The sequence below is a fragment of the Lepidochelys olivacea genome, assembly GCF_965140295.1.
Source record: "Lepidochelys olivacea isolate rLepOli2 genome assembly, chromosome: 6".
NCBI classification, from domain to species: Eukaryota; Metazoa; Chordata; order Testudines; family Cheloniidae; genus Lepidochelys; species Lepidochelys olivacea.
Genome location: NC_140416.1, coordinates 6,254,765 through 6,276,984, shown reverse-complemented (window position 1 = coordinate 6,276,984; position 22,220 = coordinate 6,254,765). Strand labels below are relative to the sequence as shown.

Genomic DNA, 22,220 nt, shown 5'->3' with positions numbered 1-22,220 from the left:
TGGGGGTTTCCCACCCTTTTAAAGTGCCATAAATTCTCCTTATTTTGGAGGGGAAATGTTGCCTTGAGTCATTACCTCAGTTCTCCTTAGCTACCTGCTTCCCTAGATTGGTGGAGTCCCTTGACACCCTTGAACAGGCAACCTTAATTTCAGCATTTCCTAACTTTTGCTGCTGGACTTTGTAATTTTAATGTTCTTTTAACGTAGGTTTTTTAATGTTATTGATTAATACATGCTGCCTAGTGTATAAATATACATCATGTAATGTATTAAGCACCATTAAGCACAAATATTGTAACAATGATATAGCCTAAACTGACCTATACCATAATCTTGTACACTTATGCTAAGTATCCCTAACACCTTGAATTAGCTGAAGTAAACCTTGGCTTGAGTAGATAGAAAAACCGTCAGTATCCAGACAGATGATTACATCTTCATGACGGTAGGAAAGGAGTTACACACAAACCTAGGAGGTGCTTTCAAGTCCCTTAGTACTTGGAATGCATGTGCTCAAAACAAAAATAATGGTGCATCGTGACCTGAAAGACATAGGGTGACCAGATGTCCCAATTTTATAGGGACAGTCCCGATTTTTGGGTCTTTTTCTTATATAGGCTCCTATTACCCCCCACCCCTTGTCCTGATTTGTCACATTTGCTGTCTGGTCACCCTAGAAAGACATGGGTTCAGAACAAAAGATAAAGGAGTAAATCTGGTATCAAAACCAAACAAGGTAGAAAGCTGATTAATTAAATCCAGTTTCAAATGACGTATGTGATGCCTTTTACTGGTAAAAAAGTAGGGTACAAAAGAATGGCTTTAGGGGTGTAACTCTGGGAGGACACCTGTGTGAGATTAATATAACTTCGCTGCATGGGACTGATCCTCAGAAACTGGTATCATATAGTACCTTTTTCCTGTACCATATTGATAAACCTGCCTGACATGTAATATTTGGTCTCGGGAGTATATTTCATAACACAATAACAAGCCAAAGTATAGTCAAGCAATTGACTATACAATTTATCAACAGTGTAATAAAAAAAAAAACAGATCAAGCTTCTTGAACCTCCCACTGTAAGACATTTTCCAGACCTCAAATAATTCTTACAATCTTGTATTCCTTTTCTTACACTTGTTCTTGTAGTTCTTTTCTGAATCCTTTCCAGTTTGTCAAAGTCCTGTGTGAAGTGTGGACACCAAAACTGACACACAGTATCCAGCAATGGTCTCACTAATGCCATACACAGAAGCAACATCCCTTTCTCGGTCCTACTTCATATTCTCCTGCTTATACATATGAAGGCTGCATTCAGCCTCCCAGCTACACTATTGCACTGGGAGCTCATGTTCATTTGTTTACCTATCATGACCCCTAAGTCCTTTTCAGTATCGCTGCATTCCACGATACTATCCCCATCCAGGGAATGTAACCTACATTTTTCATTCCTAGATGCGTGATCATGTATTTAGCTGTATACACATGCATGGTGTTCAAATAAAACAATCCAGATTGCTATGTATAAATGGCTTGTCCCCATTGTTATTTGCCACTCCACCTAATTTTTGTGTCATCTGCAAATTTTACTACCAATGATTTTGTATTTCTTTCCAGATCACTGATAAAAATACTGAATATCATTAGGCCAAGAACAGAGCTCTGCAGGACCCCACCAAAAAAATAAACACCCACATGCACATGAGGAATCCTAACTTACAATTACTTTCTGAGATCTAACAACTAGCCAGTTTTCACTCCATTTAATATGGGTGCCCTGGTTTTGTATGGTGCTAATTGTTTAATCAGAACGCTGTGTGGTACTAAGTCAAATGCCTTACAGAAGTCTCAGTACATCATGTCAAGAGAGTTACCTTTGTCAACCAAACTTGTGATCTCATCAAAAAGTGACATCAGGTTTATTTGACAAGATCTATTTTCCACAAAACCAAACTGACTCACAGGCATTAGTTCTTTATTGATTGCAACCCATAGCAGCTGCTCTGTGATCTTCCCCAGTATTGATATCAGGCTAAGTGACCTAGAGATACTCAGGTTTACATTTTTAAATATTGGTTTGACACTGGGGAGTTCCAGAGGACTGGAAAAAAGCTTGGTGTTCCAGGATTTCTTAAAAATCACAATTATTCTCACAAATCTCCAGAGGAGTGAGAAACAGGGGAGAGGGGGCAGAGATGAATGGTGGGGGATATGAGCCTGGGGCTTGGGAAAGGGAGAAAATGAAGGAGCAGCCATGAGAGGGGGAGATAAGCAGGAGCAAATAAGATGCAGAAGACTGGAGCACTGAGCTTGATTAATGTGTATGTGACTTTCCAGGGACTTCCATATTACATTCAAAACCGTTATGTAAAACACAGTGTTACGGTTGCAAAGATGAACACTCAAAGGTTGGGAATGCCAGAATTAATCTTGCCCATGCAACCTTATTTCAGCTTCCTTGTGCATATGCATTATTATAGTCTTTAATTACATGATCACAAACTGTTTTTTCCTCATTCAGAGCACAGGATGGACAGTGTTCATTGAATGGTAGCTATTCAACAACCCTTTTTATCCTCCACATTGATCGTGTGGTCCCATGCGTTATTCACTGCACACCATTCAAACCATGCACTGAATACAGAATTAATGATTCCTCATGGGCTTTTCAATGCTGCTGTCATCGTAGTATCTTAGTTCTTTACCAACGTCAATGAATTTATCTTCACAACAACCCTGTGGGATATGGCGTTATTATGCCATTTATACACAGGGAACTGAAACACAGAGACGAAAGCCAAAATTGTCAAAAATGTCTTCTAATTTTGCATGCCCAATCAGAGGTGCTGAAAACCTGATTTTTCAGAGTACTTAGTATTACATAGCACCATATCTGTTCAAAGCAGAGCTTCCTTTGACCTCATTCACATTTGTGGTGCACAGCACTTCTGCAAATCAGACTCCAGGCTCTCAGTTGGGCACCTGGAAAATGAGGAACACACAGAGTGTGTCTACACTGCAATGTAATCCCAAGGTGAGAGGGACTTGAATCAGTTGACCCATGTTAGGGAAGCCTGTGAAAAGTTCGATTTAAGTGGCTTGCCCAACATCATATAGAACTGCATGGCAGAGGCAGGAATATAATCCAGTTCCCACACAGTTGTCAGAGAAAACTCCCCATATAGAATCATAGAAATATAGGGCTGAAAGGGACCTCAAGAGGCCATCTAGTTCATCCCCATGCACAGAGACAGGATTAAGTATCCTAAATGATTCCTGACTGGTCTTTAACTTGTTCTTAAAAACTTCCAGATATCTTTGCCCCAACTGGCATCTAACAACATATGAAATGCTGCTGGTCAAAGATTTGGGGAGGGGTGTATGTGAAAAATGTTGAAAGAAAATTAACAGTTTCATTCAAAACTTTTCACTTCCCCCTTCATTTTTTTAAGAAAAAAAAGCACAGTGAAATTTTTCAGTTAGAAATATTTTGTTTATATTTTTTTCATTAAAAAGTTTGGACAGAAAAAGGGGATAAAAATCTGTTTTGAAATTTTTTTTCTATAAAATTTCAGTTTGTATTCTGAATATCGCCTGTATTTCTCTCCAACACTGGAAGTGGACGGGGGTTTTCATATTCCATCGCTCCCCACCCCCAAGCAAGCCAGTACTCCCTAGTTCCCGCAAATGTTCAGCCCTGGGTGCTCACCTCTCTGCTGCCCCCTCAGCCCCGCACCTTCCCCATACCTGGCTTATTATTTATTTCCTGGAGGATCGGGGGCTCCTCTTTGGGGACACAGAGTGGTTCATACTGGTGTCCTGGGGTATCAGCTCGTCCCACCTCCTCCTGGGATACACATTCGTGATGGGGCTGCAGCTGCTCTAGCTGCGAGCCGGGAGCATCCCATAATGCCTCAGGGGAAGCAATCTTCTCCGAAGTCACTTCCTCAACCTTCACACGCACCGTGACCTGAGGATGAGCCAAAGACATCACAGTGTAGCTGGTCCCTGGAACCCACAGGGGAGAGTGGAGTCTGAGAGGGGAGCCTTCGGGGAACATCCTCAAGAAACACAGAGATGGTGGAAGGGACCACAGACCCAAGCTAGATTTCCAGGCTCAGCAGGGGGCACTGTGGAGGGCAAGTAACAAAACAGAGACCCTTACAGTAACACAGGAGCATAAGGAAGAGAATGCCCCTTGAACACACTCTGTGCAGGGCCTGAGGCACCATGTCAAAAAGCCAATTAATAATAAGAATAGTAATAAGCTAAATGAAGTGATGCCCACGCAACCAGGTTCTGCCAGGTCAGACAAACAGATTGTCAGAGGCTTGTGAAATTAGGAACCCAGGAACTGCCAGACTGGATCAGACCAGTGGTCCATCTAGCCCAGTATCTCATCTCTGACAGTGGCCAGCACCAGACGCTTGAGAAAGAGGTGTAAGGACCCCATCATTATGGGGAAATCTTCTCCCCAGGAAAGATCGCTCCTGATCCCCAATCTCTAGAGGTCAGCTGAGGTAGGTGAAGTTGGATATATACTACAGGTTGTACCTTGCTGGCCCGGCACCCTCGGGACCTGACTGGTCCCGAACCAGGGAACTTGCTGGGCTGGGGGGGGTCAGGTCAATGCTGGCCCCTCTGCTGCTGCCAGCCGTGGGTCTGTGCTCCGGCGGCAGCAGAGGGGCTGGCACTGACGGAGCAGAGACAGGGTGGCACTCCGGGGAAGAAGTGGGGCAGCTGCAGAGCCCTGCAGCCAGGGGCCCAGAGTGGAGCCCCGCAGCCGGCAATGGAGCCCAGGAGCACTCCTGGCCCCCGGACACAGGGCTTCACAGCTGCTTTGCTTCATCCCCTGAGCACCACCCTTTCCCCTCTCCTCTCCCTCCCTCCCCGAGCTTGAAAGCGGCAAATCAGCTGTTTGCAGTGCTCCAGAAGCTCTGGGAGGGCGGGGGAGGAGTTTCTAAGCCTGGGGATGTTGGCTTTTCCCTGTGATTGCTCCAGCCCCGGAGCACCCACGGGGTCGTAGAGGATGCTGGACCACAGATGTTGCTGGACAAGGGAAATCCAGATTAAAGAGGTACAACCTGTAGTATAATCCTGGAAAGTCCTTCTATCCATAAATATATCCAATCCATTTGTTGTACCCTGCTCCATTCTAGGCTTCAAATAGCATATTGTGTTGTGTGGAAACGGACTTGAAATTTTACAGTTTGCTTTATGCCTAGTGGCTTGCCATCCCCTTATTCATGTAATAGGAGACAGGGTGAATAAAAGATCCCAGTTCAATGCCTCTATGATATCCCTTCTTATTCTTCTCCTTTCAAAGGTATGCTGGATCCCTTTCTTCCTCTAGCTCTGATCATGAACCAAAGAGAATCTTGCAGCCCTTCAGTACCAGCTCCTACATCCAGCCATCACTCCCCGCCTAATAGGAACAGCCTTTGCTCTCTGCTTGCTCTAGGGAGAGGGACTGGATGCTGAGTTTACAGCACAGCAGTCTGGTCTGTGAGCATCCAGTCCCATCTGGAGCCTGTCTATATATTTGGCCTCTTCTTTCCCTCCCCACCAGTCTCCACTGGGATTATCAAATTAAAATATTCTTACCTGCTGCTCCCATAATCCAGCCTCTGGCTGCCTCAGTTGGAACCCCTCTGCCAGGGCCACCGCTTGGGCGCAGTTCTCTGGGCCACGTTCCCAGACCCAGTTCTGCATTTCCTCTGGCAGGATGGTCAGGAACTGCTCCAGGATCAGCAGCTCCAGGATCTGCTCCTTGGTGTGGCTCTGCGGCTCCAGCCAGCGATGGCAGAGTTCCTGGAGGCGACTGTAAGCCTCCCGGGGCCCCTCGGCCTCTTGGTAGCGGAATTGCCTGAAGCACCGGCGCCGTGTCTCCAGGCGGGTGTCCTCCCCTTGCAGGATGGCAGCTTTCACCTTCCCATAGTCTCTGCTGTCTCTAGCCTCCAGGCTGCTGTAGGCCTGTCGGGCTTTTCCGCTGAGTGCTGGCACGAGTCGCGTTACCCACTCTCCTCTCGGCCACTGACAGGCATTAGCCACATGCTCAAAGTTGGCCAGATAGGCCTCGATATCGTCCCCTGGTGCCAGCTCAGGTAGCTGTAGTGTCACTGGGGCCGGCACAACTTCAGGAGGGGTCCATAGGGCCTGCAGCACCTCCTGCCACTGGACTTCCCAGCGCTGGGGCGGCTCGTCCTGCCTCTGAGGCCTGGACTGTTGTGGAGCCGCCCATCTCAATAATTCCCCGATGGTCCCAGAGCAGACAACAAAGGGAAGGTTCTCTCCTTGCTCCACTCCTTGCCCTGGCTCGGGGCCTGGTGTGTCTTGTTCCTCCCTTTTTACTGGGGGCTGCACCCCCTGCTCTAAAGGCACCTGTAATTGGAGACCCAAATCTGCACTTGTACCCAGGTCTGTGGCCATGGTCTGTCTCCGGAGCGGCTGCACTTCGAGCTAGGGCCTGGACTCTCAGACGCCAATCTCAATAAACATGAGTGGAACCTGTCGGGAGCATCCAGCCTCCTCCTTCGCAGCCTGCAGCAAAAGATCCATATGAAACACTACATTAAAAGTATGGTACTTAGGTTGAAAAGCCAACCACTGGAATGTTAGGACATTCCAAGATTTGCCCATTCAGCATTAACTCTGCCCACTTGTGCATCCCTCTGGTGCCCTGAGTGTGTCCTGTGGAAAAAAATAGGATGAAACTATCTAATTAAATTAATGCAGATGAATAAAGCAGGCAACCGTGAATCTACCATTTCCTAACTTATGGGTGCTGCTTGACTTTGCTACCTAAACAATGTTCTTTTAACAGAGATTTTTGTACGTAATTTCCAAATATTTTTTATTTTAATACAGACATTCCCAGTACCGTACCTGCTGCTATTGGGTCATTGAGAGGCCAGCCTTACAACATTTCGGTGTTCAGCTATTATTTTGGCAAGCTGCTGACGTTTTCCTGAGGAACAAAATCAAGAGGAGGGAAATGGCAATTTTTAGCAGTTTATAACTCAGTAGGGTGACCAGGTGTCTTGTTTTTGGGGAGCTTTTCTTGTACAGGTGCCTATTACCCCCCACCCCCGTCCCGTTTTTTTCACAGTTGTTATCTGGTAACCCTAAAACTCAGCCAAATCTGAACAGAATTTCATGGGACAAAGAAGAGGCACTTCTCCAGCCTGCTGCAAAGAGCAGAGGAATGGGAGCGTCTCAAAGAAAAAGTTGCAAGAATTTTTTGTACAGAAAAGTGTTTGGTGACCTAAATACTAGAGCCCCCTGCAATAAATGTAGTGAGGGCAAGACCCACGACTTGTACCCCCAGCTCACTGTCCCCCTCAGCACAGACAGGTCCCTCCTTGACCCTCCCTCCCCCCCCCCCCCATCTCTTGCGGTGGGGGCTCTTGTTCCTCAGGTCCCAGAGGGAGCTGCAAAGAGAAAAGCCCCCACCGGGGGGACATGTCCTGAATGGGCATGTCCCCCTGAGCATCGGGGTGATGGAGGACTCCCCATTGACCAGGGCAGGAGGCAGGGGGCGGCAGCCCTTCTCCCTTGTGGCTCCTGCAGTGGGGACGTACCTGGGGCTGGGGTTCCTGTTCTTCCGATCCAGCGCCTCCGTCTGCTCTGTTCTCTCTATGTATCCAGCAACTGCTGAATCCCCGCCCCGGAGCCCGCAGGTGTTGGGGAGCTGGGACACTGGGAGGGGGTGTCCCTGAGCAGGGGAGCCCTAGACGATGCTGAGGGGCTGGTCCTACCTAGGAAGTGACAAGGATGCTGGAGAAGGGTTAATCCCACCTCTGCAAAACCAGGACTGGCTGGGCTTGCTGTCAGTCCGGGCGAATCCCTCCCCTGCCTTGACGGCCAGCCCCTAATTGGGATTGGATCATGTGGGAGTATTGAATGTCCAGCACTCCCCCAGGGCAACAGCTGCAGCCTCTTGTGAGGAAGCCTGACAGACCATCCCCTCACACAATACTGTAATACAGTGGTGAGTCTGAGTGTACTATCAGAGCCCCCCGGGATAGAATAGAATAGACTAGAATAGCCCCTCACTGTAATGCCACAGGACCAGTCTGGCACAGAGACATTTAACTTCAAATCCGCATGTTCTGCGGTAATTGGGGGATGCTGCACAGACACACAGTGACTGAGATTATTGTGCCAGCAGGCGCTGCACAGACATTCAGGGAGAGACAGTCCCTGGGTTGAAGTGTTTGTAAACTAAATAGGCTAGAGAGGCAAAGGGTGGGAGAAAGAGCGTATTGCTCCCATTTTACAGATGTATGGATTCTAAAGCCAGGAGTGATCACTGGATTATCTAATCTGACCTGCCTAATCTAAACCACATAATGAGATCTCAGGCACAGAGATTGAGTGACTTGTCTAAAAGAAAGAGGAGCAGAAGAGGCAATTGGGCAGAGGCAGAGTGGCTTGGTGGGTAACGGTGCTAGACAAAGATCTGGGAAACCTGACTTCTGTTTCTAGCTCTGTAACCGAGTTCCTCTTTTCCTCTCTCTGTGCTGCCTCTGTTTCCTTTCCCATTCTTTATCTATCTGGTCTATTTAATGTGTATGCTCTTCAGGAACGGGATATTCTGTCACAGGATGTCTGTACAACACCTGGCACAACGAGTGCTGATCTCAGTCACTGTTTCAGAGTAGCAGCCATGTTAGTCTGTATCCGTAAAAAGAAAAGAAGTACTTATGGCACCTTAGAGACTAACAAATTTATTAGAACATAAGCTTTCATGAGCTTGCGCTCTAATAAATTTGTTAGTCTCTAAGGTGCCACAAGTACTCCTTTTCTCAGTCACTGTGTTTCTGTGCAATGCCCAGCACAATGGGGCACCAATTTCAATCACCTTGTGTTTGTGTAGTGCCTGGCACAATGGGGCACTGATCTTGGCTGCTGTGTATGTCAATTTCTAAATGTTTCTACACTACATCCAAAGAACCCATGTTAAAAGAATGTTAACATTGCAAAGTCAAACACTCAAAAGTTAGGAAGCACCAGAACTAAGGTTCTCCATGCAATCTTATTTCAGTTCCCTTGTGTGTATGCATTATGATTACAGTCTTTAATTACATAATCACATAATGTTTTTTTCCACAGGACCCCTGCCTTATTTAGAGCACAGGATGGACTGTGCTCACTGAATTATGGGTAGCTGCTCAATAATATCCTCATCGTTCAGTGTGTGGCCCCAGGCCTGACTTACTGCAGACCATCCACCCCCTGCTCTGCTCCCACAGTTATTGATTCCTCCTGGGCTTTTGTATGATCTTTTTCCATCTTCCCTCATAGGTCATGTTTTCTAGACCTTTAATCATTTTTGTTGCTCTTCTCTAGACTCTCTCCAATTTGTCCACATCCTTCCTGAAATGTGGTGCTCAGAACTGGACACAATACTCCAGATGAGTCCTAATCAGTGTAACCCTTCTGCCTGTCAGAGTTGGCAGCAACAAGGGCTGGGTTCAGTATCTAGGGGTTCCATTCCAATAACACAATGCAAAACCGGCTTGAGCCTCTACCCAGTGACCTGGGACAAATATATACCACCCCCTCTGGACGCCTCCAAGAGGCAATACTTCCCCTCTCGCAAGCACATAGTCTGAGTGTAGCAAAAGTCTTTTAATAACAGAGAGAAACAATGTGGCATTATGTTGGGGAAACACGACCAACAGGGTTCATAACACAACCCATGAGCAAAAACCCACCCCAAGCAAATTGGGGCATGTCCTTTCCCTTTAGTTCTTGAGTCCAGCAACCCAAAATCACCCAAAGTCCCAAAAGTCCAACAACCCAAAAGTCTCTGTCCCTGGTCAGGGCAGCCCCAGAGTTCAAAAGTTTACCTGCAGAGTTTTACCTCCCAACCTGGGTGGAGATTGGGGGGTGGGGGGTTAAGGGGCACCTTACATGGTCCAAAGCTGATGGCCCCACCTCTCCATGGGGCTCCACTCTGCCAGCCACCCATGGGCTGCTCTAGGCATCCAACAAACTGCTCCGCTCCACCAGCCGCTCCGCTCTGCTCACCGTCCCGCAAACTGCTCCACTCCGCCAGCCACTCCGCTCTGCTCGCTGTCCCGCAAACTGCTCCACCATATATCTTCAGGCTCCCCCACTACTTAACACAACACTCAGCAATTGCAGCTCTTAGTAAGTTTAGCTCTTTTGTGATTTCAGCTTGTAGTAGGGGAGCCTCAGTGCTGGTGCACTATTAGCCCAAAATAAATTCAGCTCAGCAGCCTGTAACTAGACTCCTAAGGGAATCAAAATTAGCTCTAATATTCCACAGTGGAAAGATGAGGCAGCTACAATTGGCATATAAGACCCTCACTAGGGGAACTATACTACCAAGTACTAATACCTATCCCCAACCTCTCTCAATTCACAGAGTTTTGGAACCCACGTCCCTTGCCTAGCGAGTGCTACTTAGTTGATGGTGAGTCCCTCCATCATAACAAAAGGCCAAGTGCAGTTCCACTGTCCTTGATTCCCATAATCAGGGTAATAACAATTTATTCTTCCTGCCCCAATAACAGAGACACTGGGGATCCCACAGCAGCCAAAGTGACCATTTGGGCAGCTATGGCCTCATTCTAGGAGGGGTGGGTGTGCCTATGCAAATGAGATCAGCCCCTGAAGTTCTTTTCCACAACTTGCCACACCTCACCACCAGATGTCAGAGTGGAGCACATCCTGACTCTGCTTACATCAGCATGGAGTAGAGTGGAAAAATTACTTCTCATGTCTTGCTTACAACACTCCTGTTAATACATCCCAGAATGATTGCTTTTTTTTTTTTGCAACAGTGTTACACTGTTGATTCATGTTTAGCATGTGATCACTATGATTCCCAGATCCTTTTTCACAGCTTGTTCCTAGGCAGTGATTTCCCACTTTTTGTGTGTGCAACTGATTGTTCCTTCCTAAGCTTGCATTTGTCCTTATTGAATTTCATCCTATTTACTTCCGGCCATTTCTCCAGTTTGTCCAGATCATTTTGAACAAAAGTAACATAAGTACAGCCATACTGGGTCAGACCAAAGGTCCATCTAGCCCATTATCCTGTCTCCCAACAGTGGCCAATTCCAGGTGCCCCAGAGGGAATGAACAGACAGATAATCATCAAGTGATCCACCCCCTGTCGCTCATTCCCAGTTTCTGGCAAACAGTGGCTAGGGACACCATCCCTGCCCATCCTGGCTAATAGCCATTGATGGACCTATCCTCCATGAATTTATCTAGTTCTTTTTGTAACCCTGTTATAGTCTTGGCCTTTACAACATCCTCTGGCAAAGAGTTCCCTGGGTTCACTGTGCATTGTGTAAAATAATACTTCCTTTTATTTGTTTTAAACCTATTAATTTCATTTGGTGACCCCTAGTTCTTGTGTTATGAGAAGGAGTAAATAACACTTCCTTATTTACTTTCTCCACACCAGTCATGATTTTATAGACCTCTATCATATCCCCTCTTAGTTGTCTCTTTTCCAAGCTGAAAAATCCCAGTCTTATTAATCTCTCCTCATACGACAGCTGTTCCATGTCCCTAATCATTTTTGTTGCCCTTTCCTGAACCTTTTCCAAGACAAATATATCTTTTTTGAGATAGGGTGACCACATTTGCACACAGTATTCAAGATGTGGGCATACCATGGATTTATATAGAGGCAATATGATATTTTCAGTCTTATTATCTATCCCTTTCTTGATGATTCCCAACATTCTGTTAGCTTTTTTGACTGCTGCTGTACATTGAGTGGATGTTTTCAGAGAACTATCCACAAGGACCTCAAGATCTCTTTCTTGAGTGGTGACTGCTAATTTAGACCTCATCATTTTATATGTATAGTTGGAATTATGTTTTCCAATGTGCATTACTTTGCATTTATTGACATTGAATTTCATCTACCATTTTGTTTCCCAGTCACTCAGTTTTGTAAGATCCTTTGTAACACTTTGCAGTCTGCTTTGGACTTAACTATCTTGAGTAGTTTTGTATCATCTGCAAATTTTGCCACCTCACTGTTTACCCCTTTTCCCAGATCTTTTATGAATATGTTGAATAGTACTGGTCCCAGCACAGGCCCCTGGGGGACACCACTGGTTACCTCTCTCCATTCTGAAAACTGACCACTGTTTCCTATTAACCAGTTACTGATCCATGAGAGGACCTTCCCTCTTATTCCAAGACAGTTTAACATGACATGAATTTTAATCCTATTCTCCAAAGCACTTGCAAACCTTTCCAGCTTGGTATTGTCCGCAAACTATATAAGTGTACTTTCTATGCCATCATCTAAATAATTGATAGAGACATTGAAAAGAACCAGACCCAGAACTGATCCATGCGGGACCCCATTCGTTATGCCCTTCCAGCATGACTGTGAACCATTGATAACTACTCTCTGGGAATGGTTATCCAACCAGTTATGCACCCACCTTATAATAACTCCATCTAGGTTGTATTTCCCTAGTTTGTTTATGATGTTGTTGTCCTCTTACTTCTTTACAGACCTTAATACATTTATGTCTTCACAAACCCCCTGTGAGTGTAAGGAATAATTGTTTTCCCTATTTTACACCAAAATTAAAGCCAAAATTGTTAAAAATGCCACAAATTTTGGGTGCTCAACTGGAGATGCCTAGGGCCAGATTTTTCAGAGCACCGAGCATTTTTACAGCACTTTATATATTCAAGCACAGCTCCCATTGACCTTAGTTGCAGCTGTGTGTACTCAGCACCTCTGTAAATCAGACCCGGCTATCTAAAGTTGAGCACTCAGAAAATGAAGAACATACACTATCTAGTGGCTACCTATGACAAGTTGAATTTAAGTGACTTGCCAGGTCAGCATTCAGCTTCTTTAATCAGAAGACCTTCATCTTCCACCTTGTTGACTACATGCCTTCTATCAGAAGGGTAGCCATGTTAGTATGGATCTGTAAAAGCGGCAAAGAGTCCTGTGACACCTTATAGACTAACAGACATATTGGAGCATAAGCTTTCATGGGTGAATACCCACTTCGCCGGATGCGTATATTCACCCACGAAAGCTTATGCTCCAATACATCTGTTAGGCTATAAGGTGCCACAGGACTCTTTGCCGCTTTTACATGCCTTTTGACACCCTGGTAGGCCAGTCTGTACTCCACTCTAGTTGCACATCTTGCTGGGGATATTAATTGGTGGCTCCTCCATGGAGCTGTTACTGGTGTGGAGTTTGCCTCTCTGCACAGTTAGCATAGCCTAACCAAGACAAAAGGGATCATTTTAATCTTTTAGAACTTTATAAGGGAAAAACATCAAAATTGTACCAGGAGCATAAATACTGTAGAACATTACCAAAGACTTACTACTTATACTAATAAACCATAGGTTACCAACTCATTAACCTTTGTGAGCTTGTACCTGCTGTGCAGTTAGTACCAAATGCATTGTTATGAACAAGAACAAGAGTTGACTCTCTGATATACTGTGTCACTTCGGAGAAGAATCAACTTTTCCTCTCCTTGGCTGTAGGTCCAGCTCCACTCTTGCTGTCCTGTTCTTTGCTTCTCTTCAGCCTGAAGTGCTCCGAAGAGTCGATGTTCCTGTGGCTGTACATCTTTGCACTGAGTTTATCCACAAGCGGGGTTTCTTCACCTAGTGGGCCCTCACTTCTCCATTAGGCACCTTTGAACTGTATTCCGTCAATAGATGTTCACACCGCCATTCTCTTTGCTTGTGTAATTTAAGTCCTTTGTGGGTGGGCATCTTGTTTTCCCTTTTCAGGATCTCTTTGCATCTAACACAGATCAATCCCCCTTTCCCTCAGTCGCAGTTCCTTCCAGTTTTTCCCTTGATCCTCTCTTTCTGAGTAAGTCTGTAGATTTTCTTTCTGTCCACTTCCCTTCTCTCATAGTGCCTGCTTGTGTACCCAGGTCTGTTTTTTTTCTTCTTCTCATGGCTCAACACCTTTCCTATTTTCCGTCTTTCACTTTCCAGTCCCTCACTTTTATTCTCTTGTTCTTTTTTTAAAAAATCACCTCCCCTTCTACCTAAGCTCCAGTTCATCCGCTAGCTCCACATCTCGATTCTTCTCCTTCTGTTCCAGCTTTTCCCAGCTGCCCCTTTGAGTGCATTCCCAGCCCCCTCCCCAGCTCAAGCTGCCTCCTCGCTGGCTGTCTCTCTCCCCAGGACAGCAGTCTGTGCTGCTGCATCACAGCTGGATGGTAGCAGCAAATTCCATCCTCTGTTCTGGTTTTCTATACATAGGCAAAGCTCATTCCAGAGACAAAATAGCTCCATTATTTTGTATTTCCTGAAATGACAACCTAGTCTGAGCTGAGTCATGGCAGGATAGTTCAGATTATTCCTACAGTGTCCCCCATGGTCGATTGTGCAGTGTAGCCTTGTATAATGGGCTTAGTCGTGTTGTTACGCGGAATAGTAATAATCACAGAGCAAACACTTTTCAAAAAAGTACTGAAGAAAAAAAAAGTACTTTTACAAGCCTAATTTAACCATATTTTTTACTTTAATTTTTCTTCCCGAGTAGACTTTGTTCTCATGATAGAACAATGTTGTTTGGCTCATTATACTTGCATTATGTTAAAAAAAAATCCACCACCACCACAACCTTGAGAACAATACAGATGCAACCATGCAATGGGAAAAGGGGAGGGAGGAGAGCGGCGAGTGACGGGGGGGAGAGGGGATGAGGAGTAAATGGAGGGTGGGGCCTTGGGGGAAGAGGTGGACCAGGGGGTGGGGGGAGGTACCAGCACTCCTGCTGTACTGTCCAGTTTTGGGAAATTGGAAAGTTGGCAGCCCTAAGGCCATCACCGGCCGCCACTCTGCCAACATATACAGTTGTTTTGGGGGGGCAACACCCCCTCATTTGCCCCCAAACTCCACCTCTGGCAGACCACCTAGGACTGTGTTGTGGCTCACCTTTGGGCCACAGCCCACAGTTTGGGAACCCCTGCTCTAAGACACCAGTCAGAAAAGACTCCAGCATGGTAGGGGAGACTCCGGGCAGAAGGCCTGGGAGTGGCTGGATGAAGGATGGATGTATATAAACCTTAAAATATATCAACTTCAGACTTGGACTTTGATGGTGTTATTTTGTAGCCGTTTATGATAACAAGCCAGCCCAATATGGGAGTTATTGGTTACGAGAAAGCCTCTGAGAAATTACTGAGGAAAGAGAAACTGTGGCTTCAGGGCCATCCCATGCCTCAAGGGGGTGCTGTGGAGGCCATTATACACCCATACAATGCAGCCTGCAATTTGCGTTATAGTCGCACACAGCCCCTGCCTGGAAGAGTTTATACTCAAAATAGACAAAGGGCAGCACAAGAAACTAGGCCCAGAGCGGGACGGTGACTTGCCTGAGGTCCCAGCAAGCCAGTTTTAGAGCTGGGAATGAACCCGGGTGTCCTGTGTCCCAGTCCAGCATGCTAGTCATTAGATCCCATTGACTCTCAGTGCTGCATGTGGATCAATACAGGTGGATGCTCTTCCCTGTGCTTGGCCCTAGTCATTCCAAAGCATCAGCTCCATACAGGTATAAGAATCAGATCACATGATCAGGGCCCAAACATGTAGATTAGAGCCCTTCCTCTGTGACTCAGGGGAACAAGTTGTTTCCATAAACCACCAAGATTTGCACCAATTTAACTCTGCTTCTAAGTAGGCTCCATCAGTGTAAATAGAAGGCGTCCGTCTACCCGGGATGGAAGGCAGGGGGTAGATCGTCCCACAGAGCACTAAACAGCAAGTGCCTTATGATTAGCATTGATCCCTGAGCGGGGAGGCTGCTTTGGCCTGGCCCTAAATGCCAAGATGACTGAAGAGATTCTGGCTCTTCAAATCCACGCCTTGGACAAGGTGGCACTAACCAAGTCCTTTGCACCAACCGCACAGGGTGGGGTTCCCACACGGCCTGCAGTGCTGGAACAACAAGGAACAAATTGCAGAGAATAACGGGGAGGAACAAATTGATGGCTGCAAATAAATTGGCACATAATTTTGCCAACCCAGAAAGTTAACAAATGATGAATATCAGAGCATCTTAAAAATGAGATTATTTTTAAATAGGTACATTTTTTTAATTCTGTTGTTTTAATCTTCAGCGCTTATCTCTCCCCCACCCCCACCCCAACCTCTAGGGCTGGAAACATACTATTATTTCCCCAAACATAAAAGCTGAGATTCTCCCATAAACGCATGGCCTCAAGTGCTGGGGCCTTAAGGGAAAAAATAGTTAAGTATTACAAAGCTCGTAGTAAAAAATCACCAGAGCTGGCAACACTGGGCGTGAACAAGTTGTTTGATGCAAGTGAATTGGCCCATAGGGATTACTGGACTGGCTCAGCACCGTGGTCCGTCTAGCCCAGTCTCTTCTCTCTGACAATGCCCAGCGCTTGATACTGCAGAAGAAGGTGCAAGAAACCCCACAGTTCACAGATTTGTAAATTTTAAGGCCAGCAGGGCCCGTTGTGCCCATCCAGTCCTGTCTCCTGCCTAACTCAGGCCAGAGAATCTCACCCAGCGATTCCTGCCTCTGAGCCAGAGCTGGAGCGGAGCTTCGAGAGAGACGCCTCATCTCCACTGACAGACTTCCAGTGATGTTTAGGTTTTCAAAAAAGTGTGCCCCCCCCCCGCAACACTTGCTCAGTGCAGCACACTGGCCCCCTCTAGTGGTAACTGGTAGCCGTACAGCAGCTGATGGAGCTGCTCCAGACTTTGTTAACAGGGAGGTCTTTTAGCTCAGGTTGGTGAGGCTTGTGCTTTAAGAAGTAGTGGTTACATGCAAACAGCAAAACTGGTACTTTAGAAAAAAAAAGATTTAATGAGGAAAGAAGAAAGTAACAGATTCATGAGAATGGGAAGGAGTGCTGTGGATAACTGACCTTAGATTTGGGTTTCTCTGGTGAGTTCCTTGCTGTTGCTATGACTAAACGTTGCTTTGCTGATAAATAAAATTATGAGTTGTTTTTGCTAATGCTAGGAGAATAGTTAGCCCACTTGGAGTAACTAGAAGTTATGTGCTTTGTTTGAATAATCTATAAAAAGATAAGTAAGAGTATGTAATGTAGATGAGTTCAGAGAAGTTTTTCTACAAGCAAGAAGCTAACATCTTACTCCCCAGCAGCTAGGAGGAAGGCTGATCACCTGAAACCTGCTGTTACCACTCAAAATCATCTCAGACTTTGGGTAACTATATCTGGGGTGCTCTAGACTATTGCTATTGCATATGTGCTTAAAACTCAATGAAGAAGGAGCTTTGGTTGAAAGCACTCTTTTTTGTACCACTGTGATCGGGTCTGCTTACCCCCACACTAGCCCAGACAGGGTTAATCCCATATTATTGACAGCAGAAGTCCTGCCTCCCAGGTGGGACTGGGCATGCTCCAAATGCTATAGCAGTATAAAGGGAGGAAGCTCAGCTTATTCTAGGCAGGTGGCCATAGGGGGAAGGATCAGTCTTGGAAGCACCTGTGGTGGACTCGCTACAGCACCTGTACATGCCAGGGACCAGAGCTTTGCTGGACCTGCTTGAACCCTGGCAATCAGAGAAGCTGGCAGCAGCAACTTGCACAGCAGACCATGGAGGAGCTGTAGCCTCATGGGGAACCTTCATGTTGATATTGGTAGGAAGTGACCCAGGGAGGGTGTTGGACTGGTACCTCCCACCTGAGAACACTCAGCATGTTTTGGTAGGACCTCTTGCCACCCCTGCTGAGCCAGTGGCAAATTACTTGGCCACTGTTAGGGCCCTGGGCTGGGGCATGGTGGAGTCAGGTGGACCTGGGCCCCCCTACTGGGGCCACCATGTTCATAGAATATCAGGGTTGGAAGGGACCTCAGGAGGTCATCTAGTCCAAACCCCTGCTCAAAGCAGGACCAATCCCCAACTAAATCATCTCATCCAGGTCTTTGTCAAGCCTGACCTTAAACACTACTAAGGAAGGAGATTCCACCACCTCCCTGGGTAACACTGTGTGAGTGACCCCCTCCTGTGGGACTCCCCCTCCATGCTGCCCTAACCCCAGGGGACATTGCTTGTGTTTCAGGCCTCAGAACCTGACCCAATTGTCTGAGAAGCCTGGGGGTGGACTTGTAGGTGGTGCCCCTCCACCCTTAACACCTGTCGGTGCGAGGAGGTGGACACACAGCGCCAAAGCCACTCATTTATCAACCAGTGGCACTGAGACATCCCTCCCCCTGCACTTGATTGAAATCGCCTAGAGAGAAAATTGTAAATTACTACAGATTCGGGCTCAGATAATCCCAGGTAACAGATTTTGTGAGCTAGCCAGGAGTAGTTTGTTGCAATAGGGACTAGAAGATGGAGGGAACAGGGTCGCAACCTGTAATTCCCATGTTGTAGTCTGCAAGTCAGTTTACAGGTGTAGTCTATTATGGGGACTTAGGCTGGTAGCCTGGTTGAGGGAGAAAATATGACAGACATAAAGAGAACATCTGAAAAAATGAAAAGGTTGGAAATAGTTTTGGGTAACAGCTTGATAGAATATGGTAATGGCCCCTGGCAGCGTGGAGCCTTCACCAGTCTCAGGGCATTCCCTCAGCTCTGTAAGCAGTGGGAAACCTGAGTCAGCATGGAGAGAGCTCCAAATGTTAAGGTGAAGAAACGGGCCACATTGCAGGGTTTGTTGTATGGTAGCAATGGCATTAGATAAAGAGCGAGATAAGTTAAAGGCAAGAGTGAACGAGTTAGAGACAGATAAAGTTGAGAGAAAAAGAAGCAACTTGCCTAAAGGCAGAGTCAGACATGCTCAGGGCTATGACCCTGACTCAGGCAGCACAGATAGTGGCAATGAGGAAGCAAGTGTGTGACAGTGAGAGAGAGGGGCTGGAGCTGGGGCAGTTGCCCCACACAGGCCTGGAAGGGGTTAATAGCAGCCCTTGAAGAGGCTATGCAGAAAATGGCCAATCAGGGCCAGGCTGGGCCCTATAAGAAGGCTGCAGAGCTGAGAGGAGCTCAGTCTCTCCTGGGAGCTGGAGGGAAAAGGACAGACTATCTAGAGAGATTTCAGAGTAGCAGCCGTGTTAGTCTGTATTCGCAAAAAGAAAAGGCGTACTTGTGGCACCTTAGAGACTAACCAATTTATTTGAGCATAAGCTTTCGTGAGCTACAGCTCACTTCGTCGGATGCATTCAATGGAAAATGCAGTGGGGAGGTTTATATACACAGAACATGAAAAATCGGGTGTTATCATACACACTGTAAGGAGAGTGATCACTTAAGATGAGCTATTACCAGCAGGAGAGTGGGGTGGGGGGAAGAGAACCTTTTGTAGTGATAATCAAGGTGGGCCATTTCCAGCAGTTAACAAGAACATCTGAGGAACAGTGCGGAGGGAGGTGGAGGAGAATAAACATGGGGAAATAGTTTTACTTTGTGTAATGACTCATCCACTCCCAGTCTCTATTCAAGCTTAAGTTAATTGTATCCAGTTTGCAAATTAATTCCAATTCAGCAGTCTCTCGTTGAAGTCTGTTTTTGAAGTCTTTTTGTTGTAATATTGTGACATTGGTAGATGTGCAGGTGAACGAGCCTCTGATAGTGTGGCTGATGTGATTAGGCCCTATGATGGTGTCCCCTGAATAGATATATGGACACAGCTGGCAACGGGCTTTGTTGCAAGGATAGGTTCCTGGGTTAGTGGTTCTGTTGTGTGGTATGTGGTTGCTGGTGAGTATTTGCTTCAGGTTGGGGGGCCGTCTGTAGGCAAGGACTGGCCTGTCTCACAAGATCTGGGAGAGTGATGGGTCATCCTTCAGGATAGGTTGTAGATCCTTGATGATGCGTTGGAGAGGTTTTAGTTGGGGGCTGAAGGTGACGGCTAGTGGCGTTCTGTTATTTTCTTTGTTGGGCCTGTCCTGTAGTAGGTGATTTCTGGGTACTCTTCTGGCTCTGCATCAGATGAAGTGAGCTGTAGCTCACAAAAGCTTATGCTCAAATAAATTGGTTAGTCTCTAAGGTGCCGCAAGTACTCCTTTTTCTTCTGGTTCTGTTAGCCACACTATCAGAGGCTTGTTCACCTGCACATCTACCAATGTGATATATGCCATCATGTGCAGCAATGCCCCTCTGCCATGTACATTGGTCAAACTGGACAGTCTCTACGTAAAAGAATAAATGGACACAAATCAGATGTCAAGAACTATAACATTCATAAACCAGTCAGAGAACACTTCAATCTCTCTGGTCACTCGATCTCTGACCTAAAAGTCACAATATTGCAACAAAAATTTCAAAAACAGACTGCTGAATTGGAATTAATTTGCAAACTGGATACAATTAACTTAAGCTTGAATAGAGACTGGGAGTGGATGAGTCATTACACAAAGTAAAACTATTTCCCCATGTTTATTTTCTCCCCCCCCCCCCCCCCCCCGGTTCCTCAGACGTTCTTGTTAACTGCTGGAAATGACCCACCTTGATTATCACTACAAAAGGTTTTCTTCCCCTCACCCCCCCGCTCTCCTGCTGGTAATAGCTCATCTTAAGTGATCACTCTCCTTACAGTGTGTATGATGATATCCATTTTTTTCATGTTCTGTGTGTATATAAATATTCTCACTGTATTTTCCACTGAATGCATCCGATGAAGTGAGCTGTAGCTCGTGAAAGCTTCTGCTCAAATTGGTTAGCCTCTAAGGTGCCACAAGTCCTCCTTTTCTTTTTCCCTAGAGAGAGTAGCACCTCAGACAGAGCAGTGCTGGGCAGGCTCAGGGGAGCAGACGTGAGGGAGCTCCTGCCAGACTGAGGTCACTGACTCAAAGGACTGAGGAGGCAGTAAGAGGCTGCCATTCGAGGGTCCCTGGGCTGGGCCCCAGGTTAGTGGGTGGGCCTGCCCACCCCCTTTGCACCACTAGCTGCTGGAGAGAGTGGCCAAGCAAAGGACTGCGGCTTGCCCCTGAGCGAGGGCCTAGGCTTGGGACTGCAGGTCACTGTGGCATGGGGCCAGACTGAAGATTGCCGGTTCCCCCGGAAGTAGGGAGAATGGAGTTGGGGGCACAGCCGGAGGGCCATCCTGTGAAGAGGACGCTGCAAGCCAGGGAGCAACATGGGTCCCAGATGAAGAGCAGGAGCAACAATGGTGCGACACCACCAGAAGGTGCTAATTCCCAAAGTGACCAGCGGGAGGCACCATGGGGTGAGTCCCAACCTTGCTACGGTTGTACTGCGGAGATCAGGTTGGTTAAGGTTAGAAATTCTCACAGCAGAGAGAGCCCATTGCCTCAGGAGAATTGAAGTAGGTTCCAATGAACTGTTAGGGTTGGGGTTTTTTTGTGCATTTATTTGGAGGCTTAACTTAGTAAAGAGAGCTACTGTCTGGTCAGTGGAGACTAATGCTGCTTGCTGTGTTGGTGCTTTCAGCAGGCAGTCATCCAGGTACAGGAATTTCACACCCCTGAGCCAGCAAGTTAGAGCACTTTAACTTGCTAGTGTAGACCTGGCCTAGGAGCTGGGCTAAGCTAAACAGAAATAAGCCAGTCTTAACCCTGTGAGAGTACTCTCATTTCAGTGTTTCACTAGTTTAACAAAATCAGTATAATTAAGCCAGTGGAAGTTTGAGAGCAGACTTGGCCTGAAATCACTATTAATATCAATTTAGTTAAATTACTGCAAAAGGCCATGTGGACATCACATAATATATCCCATTCATGGAAACCTGGTTTGTTTTGGTTCAGCTTAAACATTTTTCCCAACTGGCTTAAGCTGAATTGATATAAGAACTTAAGAATGGCCATACTGCGTCAGACCAAAGGTCCATCTAGCCCATTATCCTGTCTTCTGACAGTAGCCAGGGCCAGGTGCCCCAGAGGGAATGAACAGAACAGGTCATCATCAAGTGATCCATTCCCAGCTTCTGGCAAACCGAGGCTAGGGACACCATCCCTGCCCATCCTGGCTGATAACCATTGATGGACCTATTCTCCATGAATTTATCTAGTTCTTTTTTGAACCATAAAACAAATCTCTCAGTGGAAGAGCTCAGCCTTAAACTGAGTTAAATTAAACTGGTCCAGTTTCTTTGTGCAGGTTTTATGTGCCCCACCAGCAGCATGGATTGAAGCTGTGATTATTTAACTAACAGCAGGAGCCATTCCTACCTGAGCTCTCTACTAGTAAAAGGCAGGAGCAGGCTCCTTCACCTACCTGGTTCCCCCATTGGCAGGAGAGGGAGGAGGG

The 22,220-nt window shown here is 46.4% G+C and overlaps 1 protein-coding gene across 1 annotated transcript in view; it reads right to left on the bottom strand.

Moving 5' to 3' along the window:
- The window catches only part of LOC311522715 (uncharacterized protein), a 34,432-nt gene extending 26,661 nt beyond the window's left edge, over positions 1 to 7,771 (bottom strand). Inside the window, exons 1-4 of the mRNA XM_084632202.1 lie at positions 7,582 to 7,771; positions 6,887 to 6,968; positions 5,606 to 6,541; positions 3,749 to 3,971 (exon numbers count right to left, since the gene is read on the bottom strand). Of these exons, the coding sequence (XP_084488328.1) occupies positions 3,749 to 3,971; positions 5,606 to 6,430 (1,048 nt within the window). The 5' untranslated portion in view covers positions 6,431 to 6,541; positions 6,887 to 6,968; positions 7,582 to 7,771. The remainder of the gene's footprint in view (positions 1 to 3,748; positions 3,972 to 5,605; positions 6,542 to 6,886; positions 6,969 to 7,581) is intronic.
- Positions 7,772 to 22,220: the final 14,449 nt, after the last annotated feature.